We start from the raw sequence: 13,867 nt of genomic DNA, 5'->3' as shown, positions 1-13,867 counted from the left end.
TTTGAGACGGAGTTTCGCTCTTGTTGCCCAGGCTGGAGTGTGGTGGCCCAATCTCGGCTCGCTGCAACCTCCGCCTCCTGGTTTCAAGCGATTCTCCTGCCTTAGTCTCTTGAGTAGCTGGGATTACAGGTGCGTGCCATCATGGCCAGCTAATTTTTTGTATTTTTAGTAGAGACGGAGTTTCATTATGTTGGCCAGACTGGTCTTGAACTCCTGACCTCAGGTGATCCACCCGCTTTGGCCTTCCAAAGTGCAGAGATTACAGGCGTGAACCACGTCTGGCTGAAACTTTCTCTCCAGGGTTACCTGTGTGACCTGTTCCTATCTCCAGGCCACCACATTAATTTGTGATTCTTGTGCCCTTCCAGACTCAAGGGGGCAAGCATTCACATTGTGATTTCTATGAATGGTACTTCTGGAGTTGTTCAGTGTACAACGTGCACAGCTGCACCTGGTACCCCTGCCCTGTTCTGGGCGTGTCTCCTTAATCTCCCTTTCTCTGTGCTTCAGCTGCTCACCCACAGGTCAGAGCTCAAAGGGAGTCCAGAAAGGCAAATTACAGTACTAGCTCACTTTCCCTGTGTGACCTCCAGAAGTGACTTCATTTCTCGGAGATTGAGTTTACTCATCTGTAAAATGAGGTTTGTGACACCTATCTCATAATGTTCCCAGCCAGCGAGGGCGCCCCTCTTGTTGGATTCCACCCCTTTCCTGGCTTTATTTTTTTATTTTTTCAAGACAGGGTCTTGCTCTATTACCCAGGCTAGAGTGCAGGGTCATGATCTCAGCTCACTGCAGCCTCTGCCTCCTGGGCTCAAGCGACCCTCCTGCCTCAGCCTCCCAAGTAGCTGGGATTCCAGGTGTGCACCACTATGCCCAGCTAATATTTGTATTTTTGTAGAGATGTGGTTTTGCCATATTGCCCAGGCTGATCTCAACCTCTTGGGCTCAAGCAAACCACCCGCCTTGGCCTCCCAAAGTGCTGGGATTACAGGCATGAGCCATCATGCTGGGCCTTTATTTTCCTTCTTAGCACTTAGCACCATTTAAACTGTGATCCACTTGCCTTATTTATTTTGTTTATTATTGATCTCTCCTCTCAACTCAGCTCTGTAAAGCAGGGAATTTTGTCTGTCCTGTTCACTGTCATATTACTGCACCTAGAACAGAACTGGCATGCAGCAGATGCTTAGTAAATATTTGTTGAATAGGCTGGGTGCAGTGGCTCACAACTGTAATTGCACGGCTTTGGGAGGTGGAGGCAGAAGGATCACTTGAGAACAGGACTTTGAGACCAGCCTGGGCAATATAGGGAGACCTCTGTCTCTACAAAAAATTAAAAAATTAGCTGGGCTGGTGGCATGCACCTGTAGTCCCAGCTACTTGGGAGGCTGAAGTGGGAGGATCGCCTGAGCCTAGGAGGTTGAGGCTGCAGTGAGCAATGATCATGCCACTGCACTCCAGCCTGGGCAACAGAGCAAGACCCTGTCTATGAAAATAAATACAAAACAATACAATAAAATAAATAATTTGTTGAATAAACGCACGAATAAATAGAGAAGATGGAAGAATCAGATGGTTGCATCAAAAGCGCTTAGTGCCTGGCATCCAGTAGGCACTCAATACATGCTCACTATTGTTACTTTCATCCAGGTCACAGTCTAGTGCTAGAAAGCCAAACAAAGGAGGCTACTGTGACCAGTCATTTCACCAGAGGCTGAAGGGATTTAAGCCAGGCATGACTAGGGGTGGGCACCGAGGCATGTGGCCCATTCCATTCTAAGCTTCTGGGACTCAAATGGTTCAGCCTGGCCTAGCCTTACTGAGCACTGGGGAAGTGTGGACAATGATATTGAAAGGGCCATTGTCTGGGGTGATAACTGAGATTCATTGTCTTACAGTGGAGGAAATCAAGGATGTGGACACACAAGGAGTGAGGTCAAGAGTGGAAGTTTATATTTATTTATTTACTTTTTTGAGATGGAGTCTTGCTCTGTCACCCAGGCTGGAGTGCAGTGGCACAATCTTGGTTCACTCCTGGGTTCAAGTGATTCTCCTGTCTCAGCCTCCCAAGTAGCTGGGATTACAGGCGTGAGTCACCCTCCTGGCCTATTTGCTTATTTTTTGAGATGGAGTCTTGCTCTGCTGCCCAGGCTGGAGTGTAATGGCAGGATCTCAGATCACTGCAACCTCTGCCTCCTGGATTCAAGTGATTCTCGTGCCTCAGCCTCCTGAGTAGTTGAGATTACAGGTGCATGCCACCACACCTGGCTAATTTTTTGTATTATTATTATGTTTTTTTGAGATGGAGTCTCACTCTGTCGCCCTGGCTGGAGTGCAGTGGCACCATCTTGGCTCACTGTAATCTCCGCCTCCCGGTTCACACCATTCTCCTGCCTCAGCCTCCCGAGTAGCTGGGACTACAGGTGCCCACCACCACGCCCAGCTAATTTTTTGTATTTTCAGTAGAGATGGAGTTTCACTGTGTTAGCCAGGATGGTCTCGATCTTCTGAACTCGTGATCTGCCCGCCTCGGCCTCCCAAAGTGCTGGGATTACAGACGTGAGCCAGTGTGCCTGGCCTCATTTTTTTGTAGTTTTAGTAGAGATGATAGATTTCACCATGTTAGCCAGGCTGGTCTGGAACTCCTGATCTTAAATGACCCACTGGCCTTGGCTTCCCAAACTGTTGGGATTACAGGCGTGAGCCACCGCACCTGGCCAAGAGCAGAAGTTTAATAGGTGAAAGAATATCTCTCTCTGCTGTGGAGAGAGAGGTCCCGAACAGGTTGCCGGTTCTGAGGTGAAATGCAGGGGTTTTATAGATGCCTGGTGAGCAGGCAGTGTCTGATTTACATAGGGCTTGAAAGATTGGTTGGATCAGGTGTGCTATTTGCATAGGGCGCAAAAACTGGTTAGGACTAGGTGTGCCATTTGCATAGGGCGCAAATTTCTGGTAGTCCCCTCACCCTAATCTTTCATTATGCAGGTAGGTTCTCTGCCTGGCCTGCACCCTGTTGCCCATTTTTTGTTTTTGTTTTTGTTTGTTTGTTTTTTACTGTACACATGATAATAAAAGGGAAGATGGAGTCTCCATGTTGAACATGCCTGGCCCTCAGGTAGCCCTTTTCTATTGGCACAGCTGCTGGCATTCTGTCTTGCAAGCTTCCAGCCTGCTTACCTATGCTTGCAGCTCGCTTTCTCAGGATGCTCTTTGTTAAAAAAAAAAAAATTTCTTGGGCTTTTTTTTTTTTTTACTTTTTTTGGAGCTGGAGTTTTGCTCTTGTTGCCCAGGCTGGAGTGCAATGGTGCAATCTTGGCTTGCTGCAGACTCCGCCTCCCGAGTTCAAGTGATGTTCCTGCCTCAGCCTTCCGAGTACCGGGGATTATAGGCACCCGCTACCACGCCTAGCTAATTTTTTTGTATTATTATTATTATTATTATTATTTTAGTAGAGACGGGTTTCCGCTATGTTGGTCAAGCTCGTCTTGAACTTCTGACCTTAGAAGATCCGCCCGCCTCAGTCTCCCAAAGTGCTGGGATTACAGGCGTGAGCCACCGTGCCCGGCTTGGGCTGCTTTTTATTGAAAGGAAAGCTCTGCCAAGACTCTCTTACCCTCACTATCTGCCTAAATAATTTCTTTCTGTGTCCTGTGTATCAATACTAGGGTGAGGGTGATTTTAGGCATCATGTGGGGGCCTCCATCACCCATGATCCGTATCCTTCCTGTTGTTTTCTTTATCAACCACCCACCAAGGAGACCTTCCTGTGTCCCTTGCCCACCACTCCCAGGGGACATGGTTTTTTTTTTTTTTTTTTAAGACAGAGTCTTGCTCTGTCACCCAGGCTGCAGTGCAGTGCTGAGATCTCGGCTCATTGCAATCTTGGCTTCCTGGGTTCAAGCAATTCTCCAGCCTCAGCCCCCTGAGTAGCTGGGATTACAGGTGCCCACCACCACTCCTGGCTAATTTTTGTGTTTTTAGTAGAGATGGGATTTCACCATGTTAGGCAGACTGGTCTGGAACTCCTGACCTCAGGTGATCTTCCCGCCTTGGCCTCCCAAAGTGGTGGGATTACAGGTGTGAGCCACCGCGCCTGGCCAGGACCTGGTTTATTGGCCACAGCTCCCGCCTCCCCCCTTTCTTCCTTCCCTTGCTCTCCTGTCCCACCCCATCTGGTCTGCGCCAGAAGGGGCTGTATTCGCACTTTGTGAGCAGAGCAGCCTCAGAGGGCCCATGTGGGACCTGAGGTGGGGAAGGAAATTCTGAGTAGTGTCTACACCTTGCCACAGCCTGCTGGTTGGGAGACAAGATGCTCTGGGGGATTCAGTTTTACGGAAGCAGGAAAAACAAGGTCAGTGAGGCCTCAGCAGAAGACTCCCAGGGCAGGCACCACTTCTGCCTATGGGGCAGATAGAACACTTGTCTCTGATCCAGGCGGGAGTGCTACCGACACCCAAGGTTTGCTGCTGTGTGCACTGAGGGTGGCTGGCTGGTATTGGAGGGATGAGAGAGCCTGGAGGGGCGGGGCTTTAGGGGTGGCCTTAGACAGGGCTTAGCAGGCAGGAGGTCACTCACTCATTCAACAAACATTCATTGAGCACCTGCTGAATGGCAGGCAGTAAACAAGCCAGACACAAATCCCTGCCCTCATGAAGTGGAGCTGCTAATAGGTGGAAGACAGGCAGAGAACAAGATTAGGAAGTGAGGTATGTGCAATGTGAGATATGATAAGACTGTGACAATGGTTAAGGGGAAAAATGGCAGACAGAGTGGATGAGAAGGGCTGGTCTGGAATTTTAGTTTTATTGTATCTTTTTGAGACAGGGTCTCACTTTGTTGCCCACGCCAGAGTGCAGTGGTACAATCACAGCTCATTGCAGCCTTGAGTTCCTGGGCTCCAGGGATCCTCCTACCTCAGCCTCCTGAGTAGCTGGGACTACAGGTGTGTACCAACATGCCTGGTTAATTTTTTCATTAATATCACAGTGTGTAAGCCCTGTGATTTGATAAATATCAGAGGGATATTTCATTAATTTTGTAGAGACAGGGCTTCCCTATCTTGCCCAGGTTGGTTTTTTTCCATGTTGATCAGGCTGTTCTTGAGCTCCTGACCTCAGGTAATCCACCCGCCTCAGCCTCCCAAAGTGCTGGGATTCCAGGCGTGAGCCATGAGCTACCATGCCCAGCCTGATCCTCCTCCTTATTGCAATCCCCCATGTACATGTGATTCCTTTCTCCGGCTTTCTTTTTCTTCTTTTTCTGTTTCTACTTTTTTTTATTTTTTATTTTTTTTGGGATGGAGTCTCCTGTTGCCCAGGCTGGAGTGCAGTGGTACGATCTTGGCTCACTGCAACCTTCGCCTCCCAGGTTCAAGAGATTCTCCTGCCTCCGCCTCCCTGGTAGCTGGGATTACAAGTGCCTGCCACCATGCCCAGCTCATTTTTGTATTTTTAGTAGGGACAGGGCTTCACCATGTTGGCCAGGCCAGTCTCAAACTCCTGACCTCAGGTGATCCCCTGGCTTCAGCCTCCCAAAGAGCTGGGATTACAGGCATGAGCCACTGTGCCTGGCCATCTACTTCTTTTTCTTTTCTTGTTTTTAGAGATGGGGTCTCACTATGTTGCCCAGGCTGGAGTGTAGTGGCTGTTCACAGTCTGACCATAATGCACTGCAGCCTCAAACTCCTAGGCTTAAGGACTCCTCCCATCTCAGCCTCCTGAGTAGCTGGGACTGTAGGCTCACGCCACTGCACCTGTGTTTTCCTTCTTTTTCTATTTATGACTATCTAACATAACTTCTAAGATAGTTGAGTTATTTATTTTATTCACTCTCTTTCTCCCTGTTGCTGCTCCTATGGGCAAAATTTTTTGTTGTTGTTCACCAATGTATTTCTGGTTCTTATGTGTTAGAGCCTAACACAGAGTAGGTGGTCAGTACTTATCTGTTGAATCGATGAATGAACAAATGAATCCGTTTGACGTATCAGGAGACCAATGCTCAGAGATGTTGTTCTACACCCCCAAGGTCACACAGCAAGAATGGGCCTGAGCTGGAAGCAGCCTGGGCTCATAGCCTTGTTGTTTCAGTTAATGGGGCTGAATTCCAACATCTGTTCCTGAATACCTACTGTGTGCCAGGTCCCGAGGGATGGTATGGGCCATGTACCATGTACCATGTACCTTGTACCATGAGACCACCCAGCCTTTATTGTAGAAAGGTCCCCTCACTTCTAAGAGTGCCTTTTTTTTTTTTTTTTTTCCGGAGACAGAGTTTTGCTCTGTTGCCCAGGCTGGAGTGCAGTGGTGTGATCATGGCTCACTGCAGCCTCAATCTCCTGGACTCAAGCAATCCTCCCACCTCAGCCTCCCAAGTAGCTCGATCTACGGGTGTGCACCACCATGCCCAGCTAATTAAAAATTTTTTTTATTTGAGAGAAGTCTTGTTCTTGTCCCCCAGGCTTGAGTGCAATAGCTCGATCTCGGCTCACTGTAACCTCCGCCTCCCGGGTTCAAATGATTCTCCTGCCTCTGCCTCCCAAGTAGCTGGGATTAAGGCACCTGCCACCACACCCGGCTAATTTTTGTATTTTTTAGTAGAGACGGGGTTTCACTATGTTGGCCAGGCTGATCTTGAACTCCTGACCTCAGGTGATAGGCCTGCCTCGGCCTCCCAAAATGCTGGGATTACAGGCATGAGCCACCGTGCCTGGCCTAAAAAATTTTCTTTTTTGTGTAGTTGGGGTCTCACTTTGTTGCCCAGGATGGTCTCAAGTTCCTGGCCTCAAGAGATCCTCCTGCCTCGGCCTGCCAAAGTGCTGGGATTATAGGCGTGAGTCACCATACTCAGCCCAAAAAGTGCTCTTGATGGGCAGATACACCGTCAGTCCTTCTGACCTATTTACCTGTCCCTCCCCCTGTTACTTTTCCCCTTCTCCTATCCTCCTATGTCTGTTTGGATCTGCTCCCCACCCCCATCCATCTGGAGTCTGATTAGCCCTGTGTGTGCTTAGCAGATGTTGGCTGAACAGACGGGCTCTTTCTTCCTTCTCAGACAGGCCTCCATTTTCCCATCTCTAGAATGGGTACAGTCATATTTGCCCTCCTACAGGTTGGGAAGGCTCTATGACATCAGGCCATGTAACAGGGGAAAGCCCAGCCGCTACAGTCAGCTTTCAATGGAAAGGGAGGTTAATCTGCTGCCGCCTTCCTACCTCAATTAAGACCGGGGCTACCCCATTGCCCATGTGCGGTGCGGGGGAAGATTTTTCTATTTGTGGACCCTCACTTGCTTATAGTGAGCCTTTTAGGTGAGAAATACATTCTGTTTTGTTTGAGACACTCTTGTTCTGTGTCTCAGTTATGGAAACCCAACCTAATGCTCTCCATGGGCCTGATGAATGTTGCTTGTTGTTGAAGCCAATTTGAGTTGCATTTCCTCTTACTTTTAGTAAAAACCCCTACAAAGGGAAATTGGGGTCTTGTCTCTTGGGGTACATGTTAGTTTCCTATAGTGACTCTAAAAAATTTCCCATACATTGAGTGACTCACAACAACGGAAATGGATTATTATTATTATTATTTTGAGATAGAGTCTTGCTCTTTGGCCCAGGCTAGAATGCAGTGGCAAGATCTTGCTTCACTGTAGCCTCCGCCTCCCGGGTTCAAGCAATTCTCCTGCCTCAGCCACCCGAGTAGCTGGGATTATAGGTGCCGGCTGGGATTACAGTTGCCCACTATCACGCCCAGCTATTCTTTTTTTTTTTTTTTGTATTTTTAGTAGCGATGGGGTTTCACCAGGTTGGCCAGGCTGGTTTCGAATGCCTGACTCAAGTGATCCACCGTTTCAGCCTCCTAAAGTGTTGGGATTACAGGCGTGAGCCACCTCACCCAGCCAGAAATGGATTAGTTTATATGGATTATTTTATTTTTTTGAGATGGAGTTTCATTCTTGTTGCCCAGGCTGGAGTGCAATGATGTGATCTCGGCTCACTGCAACCTCTACCTCCCGGGTTCAAGCGATTCTCCTGCCTTAGCCTCCTGAGTAGCTGGGATTACAGGCACCTGCCACCATGCCTGGCTAATTTTTGTATTTTTAGTAGAGATGGGGTTTCACCATCTTGGCCAAGCTGGTGTCAAACTCCTGGCCTTAAGTGATCCACCCACCTCAGTCTCCAAAGGTGCTGGGATTCCAGGCATGAGCCACCACGCCAGGCCAGTTGTCATTGTTCCTTATGTGCGTGAATCCAAAGTGGGGAGAAAGGCTCTGTGTGTGTGTATGTGTTTGGGTGAGCACGTGTGATGTCTGAGGGCTTCTCGTCAAGATGAATTTGCATGTATTTGACTTTGAAAGGAAAAGGGAACTGAGAGAGCCCCCAGATGCCTGAGTAGGAGAGACAGGGGACAGAGGTTGCCAAGCCCTGGCTGCCACTTGTCAGGTTCCTTGTGTTAGACATGCATAATCTGTATGCCGTCACTGGGTACCCGGACCCACCAGGTAAGGCCCCGGTCAGGCTGGGGCTGGGGCCCAGGTGTGATCAGGACCCAGGGTACAGAATCCCCACCATGGGGCAGCTGAGGCAGAGACCAGGGCTTGAGGGATGAAGGGAGGAGGGAATCGCTGGGCGCTGACTTGCCTTTCCCCTGGAAGGGACCATGGAGGAGGAGGAGGAGGATGATGACTATGAGAACTCAGCGCCTCCCTACAAGGACCTTCCTCCCAAGCCAGGTAAGAGGACTTTTTGGAGCATGACCTGGGGGAATGCAGAGAAAAGGGTCTCCAGGGGGCATTGGCTGGGCATTGTAGATATACAGTCTCCTCTGTACCCAGCCCATGCCGGGCACCGTGGAACCCACACCCTGCCCAGGAGGACCTGTCAGTCTGATGGCGGAGGCAGGTTTGGGCACAGTCTTGGTGAGCAGGGCTGAGAGAGGAAGGGTCAGGAGACTGGCCAAATCCTTGGGGGATTGAGGGCTCAATTAGAGGAAAGGATTTTGGGGTGGGACTTGAGGGATGAGTAGACATTTCTTAAGAAGAGAAGTCCAGGAGAGAAATGTTGGGGGCAAAGTCCCTGAGTCACAAAAACTGGTGCTTGAGAAACTGGGAGTGGACTGTGGGCTCCCAATCTCCTCACCTTTCCACCCAAAGCCCAGATTTTATTTAGACTTGGATCTCAAACCCAAGGCATGGCACAGGGTTCAACAAGAGTCTAAGTGGTTGTAAAAGTGGAGGTTTGGGCCAGCTGCAGTGGTGTGCATCTGTAGTCTCGATACTTTGGGAGGCCAAGGCAGGAAGATCATTTGAGGACAGGAGTTTGAGACCAGCTGGGGCAACATAGAAAGACCCCGTCTCTGCTACAAAAAAAAAAAAAAAAAAAAAAAAAAAGTGAAAACACAACTTATAGAATGGGAGAAAAATATTTGTAAGTCATTTGGGCCGTGTGTGGTGGCACACGTCTGTAGTCCCAGCTACTTGGGAGGCTGAGTCAGGAGGATGGCTTGAGCCCAGGAGTTCTGGGCTATTGTGAACTATGTGATCGGGCATCTGCACTAAGTTTGGCATCAATATGGTGACGTTTTGGAAGGAAGGGACCACTAGGTTGCCTAAGGTGTCTGAGGAGGGGTTTCCAGGTTGGAAATGGAGCAGCTGGACACTCCTGAGCTGATCAGTAGTGCGACTGCTCCTGTGAGTAGCCGCTGCACTCCAGCTTGGGCAGCATAGCGAGACCCCACTTCTAAAAAAAGAAAATAAAATGAAACTGGAGGTTGTTGAGGTTTTCCTGGGTTTACTGCCACCAGGGACCCTGAGGCCATGAGGGATCCCGGGGGCCCAAAACACAAAATCCCTGAGATACGCTGATGGTCTGATCCAGGTGACCTTAGACAGGGGCCATTCTGTGAGGGCTAAGGCTGTATATCCCTCATCTCTGGGTCCAGAGTGGGGCCACCTGGGAGGTCCAGAAATATGATGGGACTTGCATGAGGTAGGAGGTGAACTGGGCTGTGTTGTTTCACTGCCTCATCTCCAATTTATGGTCCTAATGTGACCCTCAAGCCCTGGGTCTACATATATGACCAACCAATCCCATTCCCTTCTTCAGGGCCATGTCTCCTCCAAAAGCACAGTCCTGTCCTCACCTCCACATGCAACCTCGCATCCACTCTCCAATCCAACTTCATCACCCTCTCTACTGTAGCCCAGTCTCGACTCCTCCCCCATTCCCAAACCTGGCAAGGATTCTGTTCATCATTCTAACCACATCATGACCTTACCCACATCCACCCCTGTCCCCAATCCATTTTCCATCCCATCCCAACTCCAATTCTAACCCAAACCCCACCTCATCTTCATCCCCGTCCTCAAACTCAACTGTGTTTTTGTGTTTTGAAATCCCCTCCATCCCCTTCCATCCCTTCTCCTTTCAATCAAACCCTCAAAGAGACACACAGGGAACTGTCAATTGTCAGCACATTAGTTTTTATGAGAGGAAACCAGAGAATTAAAAAAAAAATTTTTTTTGAGACAGGGTCTTGCTTGTGACCCAGGCTGCCCTGCAGTGGTGCAATCATAGCTCACTGCAGCCTTGAGCTCTTGGGTCCAAGCAATCCTCCTACTACAACCTCCCGAGTAGCTGGGGTTACAGGCATGAGTGACTCTCTGTAAAGCCTCATGTGAAGCTCAGGGTCTGCATATATGGCTCATATGACTCTCAGGTGCTGTAAGTTCTGCAGAGATGACTGTGATAGTCAAGAGGGGTTCCCCATGACCCTTACATTCTCGTATTCATGCCCTTGTGTAGTCTCTTCCCACAATGACTCAGAGCTGGTCCGTGTGATAAACAGAATACTGTATAGCGGAGACCATCCTTTACGAGTCGTGAGGCTAGATCATAGAAGCATGGTGGCTTCTATCTTTGCCTCTGCCATGTTCTGAAGATGCCCAGTCATCCCTTTGGAGAGGCTCACATGGCAAGGAACTGAGGCCTCCCACCAACAGCCATGTGAGTGCATCATCTTGGAAGCAGATCTTCTAGCCCCAGTCAAGCCTGCAGATAGATGACTTGCAGTCCCAGGCAACATCTTGACTACAATCATACAAGAGATCTCAAGCTAGAACTACCCAGCTAAGCTGCTCTCAGATTCCTGAACCACAGAAACTGTGAGATAATGAATGCTTATGGTTGTTTAAAGTCACTACGTTTTGGGGTAATTGTTTACGCAGCCATAGATAACTGACCCAGTGCCCTGCTGGCACTTCACCCTGGAATGTGGGGGAATACTTAGCACCTATCCCCTTAACATCTTGTTACAAATGTTACCACTTCTAGGAGGTACTTCCTGACTACCTCTCTATGTTAGCTTTTATCCTATCCCATTGCTCCGTTTTGTTAGGTTTAGAGCAATAATACTTAGTCTATATAAAAACATATTTTAATGTTTCTTAATTTCTTTACAATTATTATTTTTTTTGAGACGGAGTTTCACTCTTGCTGCCCAGGCCGGAGTGCAACGGTGCAATCTCGGCTCATCGCAACCTCCGCCTCCCAGGTTCAAGTGATTCTTCTGACTCAGTCTCCCTGGCAGCGGGGATTATAGGCATGCGCCACCGTGCCCTGATAATTTTGTATTTTTAGAAAAGATAAGGTTTCTCCATGTTGGTCAGGCTGGTCTCGAACTCCTGACCTCAGGTGATCTGCCTGCCTCGGCCTCCCAAAGTGCTGAGATTACAGGCGTGAGCTACTGCACCCAGCCACTTTTCTTTTCTATTCTTTTCTTTTCTTTTCTTTTTTTAAGAGTAGAATCTCCCTCTGTTGCCCAGGCTGGAGTGTAGTAGTGCAATCATGGCTCACTGCTGCGTAAACCTCCTGAGCTCAAGCAATCCTCCTACCTCAGCCTCCTGATAGCTGGGACTGCAGGTGTGCACCACCATGCCTGGATGGTTTTTTCTACTTTTTTTTTTTTTTTTAAACAGAGATAGGGTCTTGCTATGTTGCTCAAGCTGGTCTTGAACTCCTGGCCTCAAGCAATCCTCCTGCCTTGGCCTCCCAAAGTGCTGGGATTATGGGCATGAGCCACTGGGCCCAGCTGATTTCTATGTCTCTTTACTAGTTTATTGCATCTCTGGTCTAGATTGAAGGAAGAAGCTTATCCATCTCTTTCACACAGGGCTTGGTGCTCTGTAGGGGAGCTCAACTGGTAGTGGGGAGTGGGGAGGCGGGTGGCTGTTGTCATTGCTCCTTCTCCTCCTTCTCTTCCTCCTCCTCCTCTTCCTCCTTCTCCTCCTCCTTCTCCTTCTCCTCTTCCTCCTCCTCTTCCTCTTCCCCCTCCTCTTCTTCCTCCTTCTCCTCCTCCTCCTTTTCCTTCTTCTCTCCTTCTCCTTCTCCCCCTCTTCCTCTTCCTCCTCCTCTTCCTCCTTCTCCTCCTCCTTTTCCTTCTTCTTCTCTCCTTCTCCTTCTCCTCCTCCTCCTCATCTTCCTCTTCCTCCTCCTCTTCCTCCTCCTCCTCCTTTTGCTGCTTCTTCTCTCCTTCTCCGTCTCCTTCTCCTTCTTCTTCTTCTTCAATAGAATCTCACTCCGTCGCCCAGGCTGGAGTGCAGTGGCACTATCTCGGCTCACTGCAAGGGGGTTTATTGTCATTGTTTCTTCTTCCTCTCTCTTTTTTTTGAGACAGAATCTCACTCTGTCACTCAGGCTGGAGTGCAGTGGTGCAATCTCAGCTCACTGCAACCTCTGCCTCCTGGGTTCAAGTGATTCACCTGCCTCGGCCTCACAAGTAGCTGGGATTACAGGCGTGCACCACCACGCCAGGCTAGCTTTTGTATTTTTGGTAGAGACGCGGTTTCGCCACGTTGGTTGCCCAGGCTTATCTTGAACTCCCAATCTCAGGCGACCTGCCCGCCTCAGCCTCCCAAAGTGCTGGGATTACAGATGTGAGCCACCACACCTGGCCCATTGTTTCTTCTATGTGTGAATCCAAACTCTGGAGACAGGTGTGTGTGTGTGTTTGTGTGTGTGTGTGTGTGTGTGTGTGTGTGTGTGTGTGTGTGAGGTCTGGGGGCTTCCCCCAAGACGGATTTGCATGTACTTGACTTTGAAAGGAGAGGGAAACAGACAGATGCCTTAGACACCTGAATAGGAGGGACAAGACCTGGCTGCCACTTGTCATGTTCTTAGTGTTAGCTGTAGCCATGTACAACCTGCATACTATCGCTGGGTGTCCGGACCCACCAGGTAAGGCCCCGGCCGGGCTGGGGCTGGGTCTCAGGTGTGGTCAGGACCCAGGGTACAGAATTCCCATCATGGGGCAGCTGAGGCAGAGACCAGGGCTTGAGGGATGGAGGGAGGAGGGAATGACTGGCTCTAACTTGCCCTTCCCCTGGAAGGAACCATGGAGGAGGAGGAGGAGGATGATGACTATGAGAACTCAACGCCTCCCTACAAGGACCTTCCTCCCAAGCCAGGTAAGAGGACTTTTTGGAGTGTGACGTGGGGGAATACAGGGAACAGGGTCTTCAGGGGGCATTGGCTGGGCATTGTAGACACACAGTCAGTCTCCTCTCTACCCAGCCCATGCCGGACACCGTGGAACCCACACCCTGCCAGGAGGATCTACTAGTCTGATGAGGGAGGCAGTTTTGGACACAGCCTTGTTGAGCATTGCTGAGAAAGGAGGGGTCAGGAGACTGGCAAAATCCTTGGGGGATTGAGGACTCAACTAGAGGAAGGGACTTTGGGGTGGGACTTGAGGGATGAGTGGACATTTCTTTTTTTTTTTTTTTTGAGATGGAGTTTCACTCTGTCACCCAGGCTGGAGTTCAGTGGCACAATCTCCGCTCACTGCAACCTTGCCTCCTGGGTTCAAGCGATTCT

The 13,867-nt window shown here is 49.5% G+C and overlaps 1 protein-coding gene across 1 annotated transcript in view; it reads left to right on the top strand.

Moving 5' to 3' along the window:
- The first annotated feature begins 8,453 nt into the window (after positions 1-8,453).
- Positions 8,454-13,867, top strand: part of CLEC17A (C-type lectin domain family 17, member A) — a 27,960-nt gene continuing 22,546 nt past the window's right edge. Inside the window, exons 1-3 of the mRNA XM_011981811.1 lie at positions 8,454-8,496; positions 8,650-8,727; positions 13,381-13,458. Of these exons, the coding sequence (XP_011837201.1) occupies positions 8,454-8,496; positions 8,650-8,727; positions 13,381-13,458 (199 nt within the window). The remainder of the gene's footprint in view (positions 8,497-8,649; positions 8,728-13,380; positions 13,459-13,867) is intronic.

This window comes from Mandrillus leucophaeus, unplaced genomic scaffold (assembly GCF_000951045.1).
Source record: "Mandrillus leucophaeus isolate KB7577 unplaced genomic scaffold, Mleu.le_1.0 Scaffold230, whole genome shotgun sequence".
Classification (NCBI taxonomy): domain Eukaryota; kingdom Metazoa; phylum Chordata; class Mammalia; order Primates; family Cercopithecidae; genus Mandrillus; species Mandrillus leucophaeus.
This window is presented reverse-complemented; position numbering and strand designations above follow the sequence as displayed.